Source organism: Strix uralensis, chromosome 15 (genome assembly GCF_047716275.1).
Source record: "Strix uralensis isolate ZFMK-TIS-50842 chromosome 15, bStrUra1, whole genome shotgun sequence".
Classification (NCBI taxonomy): Eukaryota; Metazoa; Chordata; class Aves; order Strigiformes; family Strigidae; genus Strix; species Strix uralensis.
In genome coordinates, this window is record NC_133986.1 from 8,354,052 (window position 1) to 8,373,205 (window position 19,154).

Consider the following 19,154-nt stretch of genomic DNA (forward strand, 5'->3'; position numbering starts at 1 on the left):
CAGACTAAGACTTTATCATCGCCTACTATGTTCCAAAGTATTCCTTCTATACAAGCAAATCCAAACTAAGCCAAAACTTAATAGTAAATTCTTTCAAACCTCTCAAGTAAAATCCTGCAAGTTCAACTTCACTGTGCTGCTGGCTACCTGCACAGGATTCTTTCAAACATTTGTATCCTTTCAGTTCAAACAAAAGGAACTAAATCCAGTCAATTAAACAACTTTATTTTTCCATTCAGACCACTCCGAGGACAACAGGAATCATGTCATATCAGCCTTGCTTGAAACGGCAATAAAAACACCCACACAGACATTTTCTATAATAAACATTTTGTCTTTTGTTCTACAAATCTTCTACATGGCAGCTGGGCACACAAGCTGCAAGGCATTAAGCATTTATGATGTTCAAAATATGCATTTGTGTACCTACAACTAGGCAAAGGTCATCCAAATACAAATTTACTTTCTTCTTTGATCATATAAATAAAAAAATAACCCCAACATCTGCCTGCCAGCTAAAAGACAGCTGGAGCCAGAGATGGTACAAAGCAGCTACTGTTGTAAGGATTGACCCCTAAGTATTTTTGTTTCTATTTCATATATCTAAAAACCTATCTTCACTGTGGCTGCTACCTGCCTAATATCTGAAAATGACCTGGTGTCTCTTCTATTCATAGTAAACCAAGTAGGTAGTACCACACTGCACCTAAAAATAGAACAGCATCTTAGCAAGGCTTCAGAGCTAGCATAGTCAGCAGGACAGAAAAGTCTATCATTTCAAGTAAGGTGAAGTATGACTCCTTGGCTGCTACCTCTAAAACAAAACAAACAAAAAAAATCCAAAAAAACCCCACCACTGTCTTCAAACACATATAGACACAAACACCTACCAGAACCAAGACATCTCTACTATATCAGGTAAGTAGATACCTACAAAGGTAGGTATCTGCAAAAAGTGGTCAAGTAATGGGAAGAATTTGACTTTATTCCCTCATTAAAAGCAGAGGTTGATCTCACAGTAAGGGATGCAGTCTAGTGTAACTGCTTCTGGAAGAGATGGCCCCACTCCCCTGCCAGCTTATTCCTACCTCATCCTTTGCATCAGATTTAGTCATTTGGTTGCAATAAGGCATGTCAACACAGTGAACTAATCTGACAGAAAAGTAACCTAACTGAAGAAAAGAATCATTTCTTTACATATCATCACTCCAAAACCAAGTCACCTTGTATTCACACTATCACCGTAACTCTAGCAGGGAACACAATCTACAGTTACACTCTGAAGTAGTCCTTGAAGGGCTCATCACCCACAACCCTTGACCAAAGGTTAGTTTCCTCATTACAACGTTTTCAGTCCACAAAGCATTTGTATCTGAGGACTTTTTCCAATGGGGGCTGTCAGCTTTTAAGGCTAACCTGGGACTCCGAGCTGGCATTAGCTCAGGGATCACTGTAGGTACGCAGAAGCCTGGAGCTGCCAGTATGACCAGAGAGTCCCCAGCAGAGCTGTAACCTAAGAAGAGCATAGCCCCAGTTCAGTCCCTCCCTTCCACCCTCATGCTCATCACTGCAGCAAGAACTCAGCTCAGGGGATCCACAAATCCACAATCTCTAAATACCAGGTTTTAATAAAACAAAAGCGGATAACATAGCCTTTTAAAGTAATGAGGTCTGCCACCTGAGTCAAACTACAATATTTGAAAACAAATTACCCTAATTGCTGTGTCCTTACAAGAAAGGTTCTTCCCTCTGATCTTGCTCTCAAATTTAGCAGCTTTTCAGTGATTTCTTATGACAAATTCCACACGTTTCTGCTAGATTCCCAGAAAAAAAAAAAAAAAAAAAAAATCTTTTCCTTCCCACTCTCTTAAGGCCCAACCACATGTCTGCTCCCAGCTCCCCTCTCTGGATGCCCTCATGCCTCCTCCTTCCCCCCCACCTGAGCACTGGCAGCTTTCTGCAGCCAGCAGTCACTGGGGCAGGCCCTGCCACCCCCCTTCCCTTCCAGAAGGCAGTGCTGAGGGCAAGGAAAGCATACAGGCATCCTTACTAAACTGCAAACAAAACCCAGACACATCACCCAGCCTAATGCCCTACCAAGCAAATGACCATTTATGAATAACATGTTGCGAACATCTAACTGTCATATTAACTAGGAGAGTTACATTCTTAACGAATTCAGCGGACACAGCTTTCAGAAAGTTGTCTTCAGTGTAAGTTTAAGACATTTTGGTACTTTGCCTATATCAGAGGGTCATAAACCATAACTCAGCATGTTGGAGAAGACTCCTGGGGGACCCACACATCCTGCTCCTGGCTGACCACAACATTTCTGCACCATCCAAATCCAGTTTTAAAGCATTTCAAACTGTCAGCCATTCTGCGCCAATTGCCAACAAGGTCCAATCAATGTGTTTCAACAGCTGGTTATCAGCAGCATGTTAATGCTTCAGAGAGACAACAATTGTCAGCCTAGTGTACATAAAACACCTGCTCTCAGCAGGAAGCCGCAAGATGGAAGGTAGCTCCTCAAGCACTAACTCCTCTTTCACAACACTTAAATCAGTGGAAGATGTATAGACTGTAACAGCTCTTCCTCCCTTTCCTCTTTTGCATACTTTAACCCCAAGCACAGAGGCAGGTGAGCTCAATTCTATTTGAATTTGCATCTCTAAAGACCTCTTGCGAAGAGAAAAAAAATAAAGGGAAAAAAAATCCTGGAAGAAACAAAGCTCACCTGCTTGTTCCACTACGGGGAAAAAAAAAAAGTATGTAGATACCTCACATACTTCACATCACCTCAGTCAGAGGGACAGAATTAAAGGTAGATCTTTATATTCTCAGTACAGCTTTCCAGTTTAGCAATTCTACATCTAAACATTAATGAAGATGTGACCTTTACCCTAAAAGAAAAAGGTTAATGGCTACATTTGCAGAGTTTTTCCTTCTCTTTATGAATACTGGGCATCTCAGAATCCAATACAGAATCATGGAATGCTTTGGATTGGAAAGGACCTTTATAGATCATTTAGTTCCAACCCCCTGCCATGGGCAGTGACACCTTCCACTAGACCAGGTTACCCAAAGCCCCGTCCAACCTGGCCTTGAACCCTTCCAGGGAGGGGGCAGCCACAGCTTCTCTGGGCAACCTGTGCCAGTGTCTCATTACCCTCACAGTAAAGATGTGATGCTATACACATCTTGCAGAGAATAATCTAAAATGTAGCATGAAGTAAATTCCATCTTTCAGGTTTACAACTAGGGTCAGAAGTCACTTGCATAGGGTTTGTTTCATTATGTTTCAGTGTTTAATTTAACTAGCTGACTACCCTTTTGTGTTTTTAACCAAAGCAACTGACATCACCTACCTGGACTTCTGCAAAGCATTTGACACTGTATCACATGACATCCTTGTCTCTAAATTGAGTTACACAGATTTGACGAATGGATCACTCGGCGGATAAGGAATTGGCTGGATGGTCGCACTCAGAGACTTGCGGTCAAGGGCTCAATGTCCAAGTGCAGAGCAGTGACGAGTGACGTTCCTCAGGGGTTGGTAATGGGACCAGTGCCATTTAACATCTTTGCTTGTGACACAGACAGTGGGACTAAGTGCACCCTCAGCAAGTTTGCCAACTACACCAAGCTGTGTGGTGCGGTCGACAGGCTGGAGGGAAGGGATGTGCCATCCAGAGGGACCTGGACAGGCTGGAGAGGTGGGTCTGTGCAAACCTCATGGAGTTCAACGAGGCCAAGTGCAAGGTCCTGCACATGTGTCAGGGCAATCCCAAGCACAAATACAGCCCAGTCAATAAGTGGGTTGAGAGCAGCAGAGAAGGACTTGGGGGTATTAGTGGATAAAAACTGACTATGAGCCAGCAATGTGTGCTTAGAGCCCAGAAAGCCAACCATGTCCTGGGCTGCATCAAGAGAAGTGTGGCCAGCAGGTCGAGGGAGGAGATTCTCCCCCTCTGCTCCACTCTTTAAGGCCGCTTCCAACCCAAACCATTCTATGATTCCATGATATTATGGCCTGGTAGCCTTCCAACCATTATTTGTGAACATACAACTTTCTATCTACTCTTCAACAGTCTCAGAAGCTGTTCGTGGTGTCACGGGGGGGGAAGTATTCAACAATGGACTAGAGTCCCATGCCTGTTTCCCCTCTCCACCCAAAACTAACTTACTAGGAATAATCTTTTGCTAGGGGCCTGACACATTTATCAGAATCGCCCTGAATATTTATATCAACACAGCTTGCTGTTACATAGTGAAGGGCCAAATTCTCCACTCAAGAAATCCATTTCACTATAGCAATACAATTAGCATACAAGTTTCCAAATATTTGGCATGGCATAAATTTTCTGAAGTTCAGGCCCTAGACATAGGTTACAAGTATAAAAAACAAAGAAAAAAAAAATCAGAAAATTTAGGAAAAATAAAGTTTTTAGTGGTCCCTGTAAAAAAATCTTAGAAATATTAATCATATGACTCACTCCCTAGTTCTAGCATAGTGACATCTCCCATTTTGAAACGCTCTTCAGAAAGAATGGCAACACATGGATAGAAAGTTAGTACTAATAAACATGAAACAAAGAGAGAAGACAGACACCACACACACAAAACAGTAGGGAGGAATAAGCAGCTTGGCATTTTACAGAACAGTTTTTCATCCTGCCTTTTTAGTAACCAGTAAGAGTAACAAAAGCAACAATGACTTCTTTGGGAAGGCAAGGCTGGGGGGAGAGGGGGGGAATGACAACACAAGACTCTGGGACCTTGAAAAAATGCACATAAGGAGACCTTGAGGAGAAGGCCAGCAAGGGTATTATCCTATTTCTTATGGGTAATTCATGGGTAATGGCTCCTCGGCTTATTATTTAGTTTTGCATATTCTGCATTACAATGCCCAATTTCTCTGCTTTCCACAAAAATAAAATCTTTCTTTGGAGGCCAGCTTGTTACAGAGCAAGTAATTACCCAACAGGTTACTTTCAAAAAGTCAAAGGGAATTTTGGCTGCTGAAAGATTAGAAAACCTGATCCGGAGTTATTACCTCCCATGTCATGACCAGATGACAGCGTGGCAGCCAGCTGCCGGCTGTATGTGACATATTGGAAAGATTGTATTTCCTCTTACTTCCTTTCAGGTAAGTACCAGAGTCCCAGGTGATATGTTCCTGTGCTACTCGTCTGATTTGAGGAGGTTCAGATTTGTACATTAACAGAAAAATCATTCTGGACTCTATGTTTCTTGATACCTCAGGCCTACATTTCTTAGACATGGGTAGCGATTCAATGGGGGCGACCTCCCCAAAAAATCCCCAGCAATTAAAAGGTCATTATTGAAAGTCTGGGCATTAAATGATTTGAAAATGTTATAACCTAGTCAGTGGGGTGATCACCCACCAAAAGAATGCTTGCCACTCTTTTCCAGGTGCCTTACCCATTGTTTCCAAGCACCAAACCCCTTAGAATGCATTTGAAGTACACAGATACTTTCCCTTCCCATTCACTGTAAATCATACTTTTTATAGACAAAGTACAGGAAGAGTTTATAGCTTTTGGGGGGTTTTTTGGGGAGGGCACGATTTTCACATCAACAAGAAAAGAAAATATTACAACAGTCAGTTGCTTTTAAATTGTGCCCCAGAGTAGTCAGGAAATCATAGCTGGCCCCTTTAGTGAAAGCCGGTATTTCAAAGAACGTTAGCCAGGTACCTGAACCTCCTTGACTCATTTGTCCAGATACTGATCTGGGCCAGCAGCAGGAAGGAACCACCAATATACCTCCAAGCCAGTGAGTAAACAGCACAAAGGCAGTGCTGACTCCACCTAATTTATGTTCCTGGGCTTTGGACCATGCAAGGCCAGAGCAGGTAAGGAGCAGGCAGACAACATCAGATGAAACTGTATTAAATCACTGTTGAAATAAGGATTCATTATGGGTGGGATTTTAAGTATCTTGATGGCCTTTTCCAAGTATCTTTGTGGTCTCAAGAGTCAAAGGTTGTGAACAAAATAGCTCACAAAGATCTTCTAGGAAGAACTGGCTAACGTAATTCTCCAATAAAGAAAATAGTTTTCACCTTCTGCATCCCCAAGTAACATGTCTGTCCATCCTGTATTACATTTTGTTATATACAATTTAGAAAAAGAATTATAATCTTCAGATTTACCCCTGTATTCCAGATAACTATGTACACAGTCTGCACATACTATCAGACTGTTCAATTAGACTTAATCTGTGTTAATTAAGCTTTCCATTTTCCAAGCTGTATTTTAATACATTTGGATCATGAAAACAAAGTCTTTATCATCATTAAGCTGATTCAACAAGATAAAATATTAACAAAGATGCATTTATCATTGTAGTATAAATCCTGTCCATCAAATGATGATACAAATTAACAGCAAATCTCTAATTGTTGCAAAATATCCTTTGAGTATAACAAAACAGCATATCTGAATTACTGACTTCTAGAAAAGTTGTGTTCCTCTTATTTTAATACATTTAGTTTCAGAGTTCCATGTTATTAGTGGAAACTAAAATCCTGCTAAAATTGTATTACTACCTTACGGCGATCATCAGTACCTACATCATGCAAAACTGCCTTTTGAACTAGTTAAGCTCTTATGCTGGCATATGTAACTTAAAATATATATGTGTGTGTGTGTGTGTGTGTGTGTGTATGTACACGCACCCTTTTGTTGCTTGGAATAAAACCTATTTGTCAACTATGAAATCTGTTCACAACAAACATCTCCCATAAAGATATGAACACTTGTACCAACAGCTAACAAAGCTTCTTTTATTCAGGTGTTGTTGACCTCCTGCATGTTCTGAAGTCTTGAGCTTTTAACACTTTTGGTATGCCAGCAAGTTAAAAAAAAACAAAAGGTCCTTAACTACAATATCTCCTATTTTGTGCATAAAGGAGGAGTTCTTGGCTTTTCCATACTCAAAATCTATACTGGTTAGGTAATAAATATACCCTTATACTTGTTCCCATAGATCTTAATCATGCTGAAACATAACAATGTCTCTTTGCATTGTCTATTTTCATAGAGACATGGAAGGTTGAAAAATGCTTAACAAAAAAACCTGAATGCCACCAGAACAAAACCATGATCATTTTCAAAAGCTTAGTAGGAGCAACACTTTTAAAGGCGTCCCCGGTGTCAAGGGCCCGCACCCATTTCAGTTCACATGAAAAGCTGAAGACTAGAGTGACCTGAGCAGTTGGAGCAACATCAAAAAGTATCAAGCTGAAATTTCTGCTATTACATTGATCATAACGTAAGTAGGGTCCTCTTCAGTAGTGCCCCAAATCTTTGCTCTCTACTCCTCATCAGTGTTAAAAAGTGTTTTATCCACTTTCAACCACTTTATTAATTTCTGTCATCACAGACCTAAGCGGTTGAAAGCACTATCCTTATCAAGGTCCAAGTAGCAACTTAAGAAAACAGAGAAACAAACTGTGACTCTGTTTTAAGTGATACACAATGAGTCCAGAAAAAGAAGGCTAATTGCAGCAATCGACCCGACATTCATAATGTAACAGCAGACATTAACCACACTAGACCATGCCTGTTTCGACTCTTACATAGAACTACACAGACTGAAATTATCTTGGTTACTACACAGAACTACAAAGGTTTAAGTGAGACTAGCACTCAATCCTTCAACTACATATATTTTTAAACAGATGTCTATTGATTTGAAATACTAGAGACAACCTCAGTGCCAAGGAGGACATCAGCAGCGCATTTTGTTCTATCCTGCATAGCACATCTCTCTACGAGCCTCTGTCTCTGCCCGTCAAGATAGAGGAGTTAAGTAGCTAAATTCAGAAGAGGCCATATCTAAAAATCCATGTGCTTTGCACTGTATAATCATCACTGCCTGTCTATTTTGACCTTGTATTTTGCCAAGTGCATGCCTGTGTCCCTACATGTGACAGTGTTCCTCTGTCAATGGCTCTCCTCAATGTCCTCTTTCTCAAATTAAAAAAAGAAAAATAAATCCCTTAACATGACAAACTGATAGTGTTAACTATCACTTGAGAGAGCTACAATGGCCTGGAAAAGCTTGGAGGAATTAAAAAACAATGACAAAAGGAACAATAGAGTGAGAGAAAGAAAACAGGAAGAGTTGGAGGGGCACATCCTTGTGTAATATAAAACAATATTATATAGTGAGACAATGGCCTGGAAAATGAAAGAAGGAATAAAGTAGAAGAAAGAGACCAATAAGAAAGTAGAGATGACAGAAAAGTATGATGATGGACTAAGTAAGTAGCAGAGTCCTCCCCTTAGCTCTCCTTGTCCGGACATCTCTGCTGTTGCTCTGGAAAAAGCCATCATTGATGATTTGGTCATAATAAAGCCACTGCCTTCTCCTTCATATACTTTCTCAACAAAAGGTTAGAAATTGGGCTAACAGTTGTTTATCATGTGCATGATTAACAAAACTAAATACCAACAGGATTTCTTTTTTTTCTAAAAGAAATGCTGTAGAATGATTGGTATTAGATCTTAAATGGGAGCAACCAAAGAACGTCCTATTACTTGTATTTCAACAGAAAGTCAGACTAGATGCAAAGGTCCTTCAAGCTCTAAGAAATCATGAAAAAAGCATTCACAAAGTTACAAGCAGGAGACTATTTGACACAACGAACACTGAAACATCAAAATATCACTGGAATTGTATTATGGGCCATAATAGAAGGTACACTTTCTTTATTAATAAACTGATGTCTGCTACTATAATAGCTAATGAAAGAGACCTCTTTTTTTCCTCCTACACTGACAACAAAAAAAGGAAAAAAGAGACACACACATGAAATCAGGATACACTGTATTTATGCCAAGAAGAAAACATACACATCACCATACAGAAGCACAAGTAGTGTAATTGCTTAATAGCTTAATTGCTGAATCTCAAAACAGCAAACATTATTTTAAAATGTTATAAAACATGGTGAAGCAGGAAACATGTGAGTTTAACTTTTATGAAAAAGTGAACGCCAAAGCGCATATGATAAACTAGTAAGGGAAATTGCATTACAAGGTTTGTAACTTCCGAAGTGCGCTGCATCTATACTACATTGGTTTTGAGCCTTTCGTTTAGGTTATTTTACAGACCAGGATACTTAAGTAATGCATCCCTCCTATAACAAAAAAACAACTAGCAAAAAGTAGCAAATTGCAAACTATGAAGAAAGGCTTATCTTACATGTCAGATTTTACATCTACCATTTCAACACATTGTCAAAATGGACCACTGAGCGCTCAGTATCTTTTATGTTGCTACTGCTACAAGAGAGAAACAATTTCCTCTTACCTGTGCTCTAACTCTCGGATGGACAGTATAACTCCCGAAGTCGATGCCTTCTGTTGCAGGGTGGCCAGAAATGTGAATTCACTTTTATTCCGGAAGAGCTGAATTAACTTCTCACTCACATGGGGCGCTGCATGGATTTCTCTTTCTATATCTAAGAATTTTATTTTAAAAAGAAGAAAAAGAGGGAAACGACAGTCCAGTAAAAATGTTAAGTCAGAAAGATTCAAATTACATTTTTCAATTTCCCATCAATATTTTTCATTTTTGAGAGTCATCTACCATGCTCCACCACTGCATTTGTTCAGTGAAAAAAACCAAATGCCATCTCTGTCAGCATGCCCACTTGTCACTTTGACAAGTTCACAACTGGTCAGCTACTGATTTTCCGACAGAATTTTTAACAGGATGCTGAGCCATTTGTGTCTGCTGTGAGCAGATTAAGTTGCTGTAAATAAGGTGTGCTGCAGTCAGATAAATAGGCTCCTAAATTCTGAGAAATCTCAAGCACTGCCTCTCCCAACACAATTCACCAAGCTCCAATTTCAGTTTTTACCACTGACTCTGCTACCACCTCTCCATCGTACATCAGAGGAAACCTGTCCTTGCACTGTGTAAGGCAGAGATGTATTATTGCTAATAATGCTATACGGCTATGCTTCTGCCCGAGAAATAAATACAAGACACGCTTGCAATCCACTATCGTTTCAGGGATTTCTCAGTTTAAACAAGCAAAGCGTGACAGCTCATACAATATTTATTAAACTACAGTCTGACCAGAAATATTTCAGTCTTGCTAATCCTGCTGATGTCCAAGCAGCAGCATGCCTTCTCATTTTTGATCTTCTAAGATTCAAATGAGCCATCTCCCACCACATTCAATTTTATCTCATCCTTTTATTCACAATATATCGTCACTACGAAAGACGATTAACAACAAAAGGGAGAAATCACGGCATTTCACCTTCCCGCCCCTTGCCATGTCTCTCATGCTGGGCCTTTGTCACACGTTTGCAAGACCTGTGTCACTTGCGGCTCCTGGATGTCACAACCAATTAGAAGCCCGGTGCGCTTCCTTTCAAAAGGTTTACTTTGAAGCCAGAAATGCCAGCACATATTCTCAGCTGGTAGAAAACCATATAACTCTACTGAATCCTGAGAATCCGGCCCAGCATGAATGCTGTAACACACAAAGGAGTGATGAGATTTACAATTCAGAATTTCACTGCAAGAAAAAAAAAAAAAAAAAAACACACCCAACGTTGTGTCATTAAATGAGGCTTTGCAGACAGAAAGAGGAGAGACTGGCTTGAAAAACAACCTGAAACTCAAAAACGCAAGGGAATACCATGGACTGAAACCAAACTCCAAGGAAAAAGTATTCAAGCATGTTTTGTAATTGGGTGTCTCAATTTTTCCAGTGCAGCTTAAAGCCCTCCAAATGAGCCTACACACTCAGAATCCATAACACATTTGCACTCTGAAAAGCTCACCTCTGAAAAGTACTGCAAATTAGACATCAAAAATCACTAGTCATCATTTAAGAATCTTTTCCAGAGACTCAAATTCACCTGATAAATAAATATAATGCCCACTACACAGCATCAAACTATTTGTCTGTCCAATCCCACTTTTATCATAGCAGAGGATAAGGCTTTAAAGAACACAACTTGTTTCCAGTGCCATCAGAAAGGGGAACAGAGGAATAAACCATCCAGCACAGAAGACCAGATCTTGTCTTTATCTATAAGATTTCATTATCTGTACTGTTATCTTCACCTAGCAGGTGTTATTACTGGTCATAAAAACTATCTAGTTTCTTTAAAAAAGCTGATGCGGGAGACACAAAACTGTCCCCTACGTAAATTCTCCGATATCCAGTTTGCTATCTACACAGACAGACAATCCACTGGTACTAAGTTCCAAGGCACAAGTAAGACTTAGAGATAAAACGTCCAAGAGCTGACAGTTGAAGATAATTATCCTTGTTTTGAAGGTTAAGAACCTCAGTATCCTACAAATTTTTTTAAAGGTGTCACAAATGCCAAAATTAAAATATGACTTATCAAAGCTTTCACATAAAAGCATAGGTGGTGCTGTCAGTGGAACATACGTGTTAAAACTTCAGTCAAGCCTTGCAAAGTCCAAAATTTTCTCATTGTAGGGGGACCCAGATATAAAGCCACATCCCACCATCTATCCACCAAATTTTATACAAAAATATAGGACTTCTTGGCCAGAATCATGAATGGGTAATCAATGCACTGAGTACCTCAGAAGTATACTCTGAAATATTGTGCTGTACTCTACCACTTCTTCATAGTCATGAAAACACCAAAACCACATGCAACACCTTATATTCATTCTCTGTTGATTAACATCAATAAGATCCAAAGTTCTAAAATTTCAGAATCTTGGATTCAAACTACTAGATAGCTCACGGTATTTACGTACTGCTTTGCAACACTGTTCTAGTATAATTCGTACAAAGGAAGTTATATAAGTAGGCTTTTAAAAATTAACCCACTTCTAAGTATGGTGCTATTTATCTGGAGTAGACCTACTCATTACCAGTGCCTAGGAACACCTCCTACCACCAGACAACTGAAAAACGTACTTGCAGATGCAGAAATGTCTACAGAAATGCTGTTCTTCATAACTCCACCTCAGTAACTCCAACAAGGGAACTTCCCCAGCAATTCCGTGGAGAGATTGCAAATGTGACACGATAGCCCGTGGCTGGACTCATAAACTGAGGAGCCCACCAAGGCCTGTGAGGATCCAGAGGGCACACGACCTGGCATTTTGGCGATGATAAGCCTGGTGGGGTGCTGAGCACAGCTCTGGGTTGGCAACCTGGGGCCCAATGCTGGGAAGGAGCCACATGAGGCCTCGTCGAGGGCATGGCCCAGCCGGCACTGCATCACGCCAGCTCCTGTGCCCCACGGGACAGCCCCCCTGCACCTCCCTGGCAGTGCCCCTCCTCATACCATGCAGTCACTGGGCATGTCATCTATTTGTGTTTTGCTTGACTTCTGCAGAAAGTACCATACAAATGACCAGGGAGTACGATCCATTTAGAATAAGAGCTTTCTATTTTCAGGTTGATTTTCACACTTCAAAAAAAGAAAAATTGAGAATACATACACCCCCTCACCGCAGGTGCCTGAAAGGGAAAATACTTTTTATGCTCTCTATAAAAATAACTGTCTGCTTGTAATGAAATGTCGTATTTCCTACATAATATAGAACAATATAGGTTTATACAGTAATCTTCAGTGAAACATCGCTTCACGCTTGAATGATAATGCAATCTCAGCAAAATAAATAAATAAACAAACATAGATACGACTTTCATATGCCCTTCTATGTGATTATATTTTCTTAATTTGAAATACTGACTGTCTGGAGGGGTTTTTTAAACATACCAGAGTGTTTCTAAAATTAAACAAGCAAAAAAAGCAAGCACACACATTTATTTGAATGTACAACTGATACAAATCATCTCTGAGCATCAAGTAAAAGCAACTTTCTACCTTCAACAAAACAAAGTAGCAGAAGACACACCTATGCCAGAGAGAGAGCATATTTGTTGCTTGATTTTCATTCCTTTTTAAGCTGTAGGTCCAAGGAAGAAGTGCCAAACACAAAGCAGTGGTGCAGTCTGCCAGGACAGCCAAACCCATTTAGCTGCTGCCATCCCACATCTCCCCACCTGGTACCATCGCCCCCACTCCCAGGGATGCCACCTTGCCTTCTCCTGGCCACCTCATCCCACATGAGCCCATTCAGCCCCTCACCAGCACAGCCCCACCAAGCCAACAAGAGCTACGAGAGGAACCAGCACCCAGGGCTACACTCACGCAGGGGCTCAGCAGCCATGGCACAACTCTGGCCAGGATCTGCAGAGGAAGACCACAGCACCCTGCTTAGCTGCAGCAGCCTTGCACACTCAGCCACCTTGATAAATTTTACCCACAAGTGCGATTACTCACAATACTCACTTTCAGCACCTTCAAAATAAGTCTCAAATTTTTATTTTAGCATGAGTTTGGATTCACTTCATTATAAGACCAGTCCAGATGAATGGTAACGCTGCTCTGGGGCCAAAGATATCAGGGCAAGCTTTACCTTGTATATATGTAATGTATAAGTATTTGTACACACTAACCCTACATGTGTCACGGTCCACTTGGTGGACTCGTGATGGTTCGTTTGCTACGATCTCGAAAGTGCAAAATTAAGGTGACCAACACCAAAGGGGATAGCAGTAATCAAACAGTGAAACTTTATTGGGTTGCCTGTGAAGAGGCACGCGATAGTTAGAGATGGGTGAAAGAAAGGAGAAAAGTAAAGTTAAGTTTGGAGAGAGGTTATAGCTACCACCGCTGATCTCACGACGTCCTAACGGTCCCGGGTCCAGCTGATGCTGCGTCGTCGATCATCGTGGTCCTTGGTGGGGAAGCTTCCAATTTTCATTGTCCAGAAGTCATCTTTTATGCTTAGTAACACACCTTGCTCCACCTCTGCCTCGGGGGTCTCCGCCCTTCTCAGAATTCAATTATCATATCTCCACCCTTCTCGAGCAAGGCCATCACGTGTGCGCAGGGGGGAGTGTCCGAGGTGTGGTCAGTCTCGGAGGCGGGTAACCTTCAACCAGGAGGTGTGTTTTGGTATTATAATGAAGCAAAGTTCATCTGAGGTTCATGATTTCTTCATCGGTGTTATGGCAACAGTCGCGATCCATCTTTTTTGACAATGGCTATGCAATTATCACTAACCGCTCTGGCTAGGCCCAGGTACCGAACAATAGCACAACACTCTTTGTACTACACGGCTCAGGTACCAAAGAACAGCACTGCACTGCCTGCACCACACGGTTCAGTACTCAGGAGAACAGCACGGCACTGGCTGTGCCACACAGTTCTGCCTTTGCACCACATTCCATTCCAGGGGTCGGCAACTGCGCTCCAAATAGGCCATTGTCGGGTACCTCACTGTCCATGTCCCTGATGACAATGTTGAGACAATGCTGATCTTCTGACCGACTCTTACAACACGACAAATGGAATTAAGAAGGTACAATAACTCAGGGTTAGTATCAGTCCTTACAAACCTGATTAAGGGCCTCAAGTCATGTCTTCCTGTGTGGATCCACTACTCTATGCATCACCTGCTCTGGCAACTAAACATTAAAACCTCAGGCTTTCACCACTTGTGGCCCAGAACATATTAGAGGCCCCAATTAAGAGGAAGGGAGAAGCTGGCTTCAGCTCTATTATAAACAGTGTAAGAAATTATCACCACACAGAAGCAGACAAAATTAGAGGAGGAAAAGGATAACGCTAGGAAAGCAGGCAAAGTTCTTTCTAAACATACTTTGATGACAGTGTCAACAATCTATGGTACAAAGGAAAGTACATGACTATTTGGACTGGAATTTTAAGCCATGAAAAATGTGCACCAGTTCTTACAAGCTGAATCCAAATCCATCTGGGAAATAATTTCTCTTTAATAGATACTTCCATTAGAGGAAAAATACTAAAATTCAGTTCTAAATCAACTTATGTTTTCTAACGCAACAGATATGTTTCATCATTCACTAGCCTGCCTGAATACCTTTTCTTTCCACTTCCTTACTTTGGTAGAGTACATACTGCAGAACACATTGCTTTATTGGTACCTTCAATCATTTTAAAGCTATTTGTTTCAACATGCTTTCAGGAGAACCTTTGCACAGTCACTCTGGACAAGCAAGTAGAAATTAACCCCGCAACAACAGAGACTCTGGATTTCAGATACAGCAATTAAATAATCGAATATTGCAGCATATTGTCTTTTACCTTGCTATGGGCAAAATCCAATAAAACTGAAATCTCTATTAAAAACAAAACACAGTACCGAATTTTTTAAGTCATCAGCTTTCCAAAAACGGAACAAAGAGTAGAAGGAAGATCCAAAACTAGCAACTCTCAGGTAGACAGTTCCTAAAACATGCTCAGGACTAAAATACACAACAGCATCACAAACCCCTTCTTGCTCACTGAAGGCACGTGCTTCATCCAAGCCTCTGAGTCCAAGTGGGATCCAGTGCACAGACTCCTTTCTGCACACTGGTCCCACAAATTATCTTTCAAAGAACTGGTTAAAAAAAAAAAAAGAAAAACAACACACAACGCAAAATACTACTGGTGATAGATGCCCACTCCTTCCTGCTCCTCTAAAATCATTCCTCAGTCCACACAAGTCACAAACAGATACAAAAGTTCACAGAAGGATGCTAACGCCAGCCATGGGGATCTTTTCCAAAAAGAAGTCATTTCAGTGCCAAGCAGGGAAACACTTGATGTAGTTGTCCCTCCCTGCCTAACAAGGGCAGAATGTGGTTATCCGCAGATGGCACCAACTTTTTATTTTAAGCTGTGGGGAGAAAATTCACATGAATTTTTCCTTACATGCAAACAAAATAAGACTTTGCAATGTGCTTCTGTCACAGGAATAGGCACGGAGCCATGTATATCCCTCGGAGCACTTTGGGTGCTCAATTCGGCTGCCAGCATAAGGCTCAAGACAACCCCCACCACACTGCAGAGAGCCACCAGCCAAGGAACAGCACACCTAGACGTCACACAAGCACAGACCCAGATTCACCCACCATGCCTGCCACTCACCCACGTTGCCTCCAAGCCAGGTTAAAGCATGGATTTGAGCAAGCTGTGGGGTCCTGCCAAGGGAAAACAAACACAGGCTTACATTAAGGTGCTGAGCAGGCACCGCGCTGCTCCGGGCCCCCCTGCACTGGCACAGAAGGGACCAGCACCTCCTGTCTGACCTGCCAGCAACCCAGAGAGAGGGCTGAAAACCCCTCGCCCTTCTCTTTAAAACCGTGCTACCAGGGAGGACTAAAGAATGCACAATGTTTTCTCATAAGCATATCTCTGCTTCTAGGTATTTTCACCAGTACGAAAAGACATTGTAAATGCTTTTGCCTTGCTAGCTCCACTCGGCGTCAGTAATAAACAGTAGGAAATCATGTTCAACAGCACAGCTTTCTAAATTACGATTATTCATTATAAATCACTTTTTACATGTTGCTTCAGACACTGTTTCTCAAGAATAAGATCCGTTTGCAGTGAAATGCTTGGTGATTTTAATATGCAAACCTCCTACAGAGATGATGTCTCATTTTAATTATTGTTTCGGTTTAATGGGTTTTCATTAAATTAGAGGATGGAGCAATTACCAGGGTGAATAGCTAATGTTACTAAGGTAAGTTCCCATGACTATACAGCAAAAGCAGTTCTGCTAGAGAAGGTGGAAAAATAGTATAATTCAATGTAAACTCTCCTTTTGCGTGATGCAAAACTACCATGGCAATAAGTGTTCATATATTGCTGGCATTTTGATATACACGTTGGTAAACTAGTTTACAACTAGGTCTCTCCTAACAAAATTAATCTAGCATTTAAAATTATATATATATTTCATTCCTTTCAGGAAGCTACTGCAAACCCAATCCTAAAACTCCAGATGCCAGGGACAGCAGAATTTTGAGTCGCTAAAGAAATCAAAGAGAGACTATTTATCAAATGACAGTTTCTCCCCAACCAATAATTTAGTTGATTTAGTGGCTTAATGTCAGACTCTTCACTTCTTGAAAATTGGCCTGACTTGAGCACTAGCTAGAATGACCACACTCATGTTAATTAAGTAGTTGTCAGAGAGTCTAAGTCCTTTGTTTGTTTTATCAGCGGTTCAAACTGAACCACAGACATTGAGTACTTTGGAACAAACAGAGCAGCAGATATCACACAAGACTTGGAAGTGAACACGGGCCAAAAGAGAAGTCAACCACCTACATTCCTCAAGCCCCAGCCAGCAAAACGTCCCCTGGATGACAGAGAAAGCACGGCAGCAGAAAGCTGTAGCAAAGCCTACGCTGAGAAACTGCCCCTCTTTCACTGCATTATGGGTTTCATATCTCCAGGGCCCTGCTCTTGTCTTTCCATCCAAATGGCCAGAACGACCAAGGAAAGCGCTGGAGTCATCTCTCCGGCAGCAGAAGGATGAGTGGCAGGCCTGGGCACACGCGTAGTGCCACGGCTGATGCCGTCTTCAAACCATCTGCCATTACAGAGCAAACTCAGAAAACCGGAGTAAGCCAAGTGGCTTTGCAACAAGCTTCCTGCTGCGAACAACGGTGATCGCCTTGCTGAGGCTACGTATCACCTGTTACTCAAGGCAGCCACTTTAACTTGTTTCAAATATTTTAAGTGGCTGCCAAGTTCAGGCTTGCTTTCTCAAGTAGGTTCTATCGTTTCCTCAAGGGACTCAGGCTGAAATCAAGACTATTTACAAATGGTTGATCCCTTAAATTAAATGCTTGGTAGAAATGCTCCAGAAGTTACACTACCACTAAAAGCACATAATCTGCTCTTAAATCATGCGAGTTAATCAAATTACATGTGTTGTTAGTTAATTAGCTCAGGAGTTACTGATTATAACATCTTTTCCACTGTGTCTCTATATTAGATAAGTTAGCACATCATTGTGACTATAAAGTTAAAGATTGCTATTTGCAAATTTGGAAAATAGTAACAATGTTTTGACAGAAAGAGCATGGACTACAACAGCAACACCATCGTGTTTGAACAGAGCCAGTGGCAATGTATGCAACATTGGGAAACAGCAGTAATTGCTAAGAATCATTACTGATATGCTGTCCATTTTGCAAGAGCAATGTCCACTTCAGGGATCTATTTTAAGAGTATATTAAATGCTAATGTCACACAAAATAATGAGCCACCCAAAAATACTGTTTCTGTTCTGGCTTCATGCAAAAGCAAGCTAAGCAATTTTTTCCTCCCCTTCTACAAAACATTTTCAGGTATGCTCAAAGTCACAGATCCAAAAAATTAGAAATTATTTTTTAAAAATGATAACATATACTGAACCTGACAAACACATTCTTCAGCCACACTTGTTTAAAAGAAACTTAGATGGTACCAGAAGGCGAGGAGCATCTAAAACCAAAAATCAGATCTAGAAGCCAAGTTTTGCAAATAACTACTAGTTGTAGTTTGGACTTACTTCCTCCCACAATAACCCTTCCTGCATTTGTAATCTAGAAACCAAATTTAAGCTTTTCAACAGAGCACACAGAGAGATTGATCCATTTGTATTTTTAAGCAGTATGCAATAATTCTGATTTCTCATTTAGCACTCCTCCTTCTTACAGGTGGCAATAAATGCTGCTCATACTTTATGGCAACAGTATTAAAAATAAACATCAAGTAGTTCTGAAGTGCTTTAGGATTCCTAAATTTAACACAAATATGACAGATACAGTCAACAAGTAACCTATAACCTGGATTTTCAAACAAATTTTAAGTACCAGATCCCACTGAAGCACAACAGAAGCGGAATGCCTAAATTATTTTGACTGTGTTGAAAATCTCAGTGAGACCACACAGAAATCAGAATTTGCCTTCCTGGTGAAAATCTGCATTCTTAAACGTGTAAATCAAGATGCTAGTTTTAAATAGTTCATTAACAGGGAAGTTTCAGCAAAAGAGAAACCTCTGACTCAGCTTCTTCACTTGCAGAGAGAGGCTACAATGCCTAATGTCACTTACGGCAGCAAAGACCTAGCTACACCTACACAAAGGTTATAATTTCCAGTTCAGTAAAGCCTTTTATCACATGAATAATCCAACTAAAGACAATGAAATTATCCATAAAGTTCAAAGTTAACATATGCTGAAGTGCTCTCTTGGTTCAAAAACTCCCAATGACTTGACACTCTAAATAGT

At 40.8% G+C, this 19,154-nt stretch overlaps 1 protein-coding gene across 2 annotated transcripts in view; it reads right to left on the minus strand.

Moving 5' to 3' along the window:
- The window catches only part of NELL1 (neural EGFL like 1), a 297,446-nt gene that overhangs the window by 261,398 nt on the left and 16,894 nt on the right, over positions 1-19,154 (minus strand). For both annotated transcript variants that reach the window (XM_074884815.1, XM_074884814.1), the window contains exon 3: positions 9,346-9,496. In XM_074884815.1, coding sequence (XP_074740916.1) covers positions 9,346-9,496 — 151 coding nt within the window. The remainder of the gene's footprint in view (positions 1-9,345; positions 9,497-19,154) is intronic.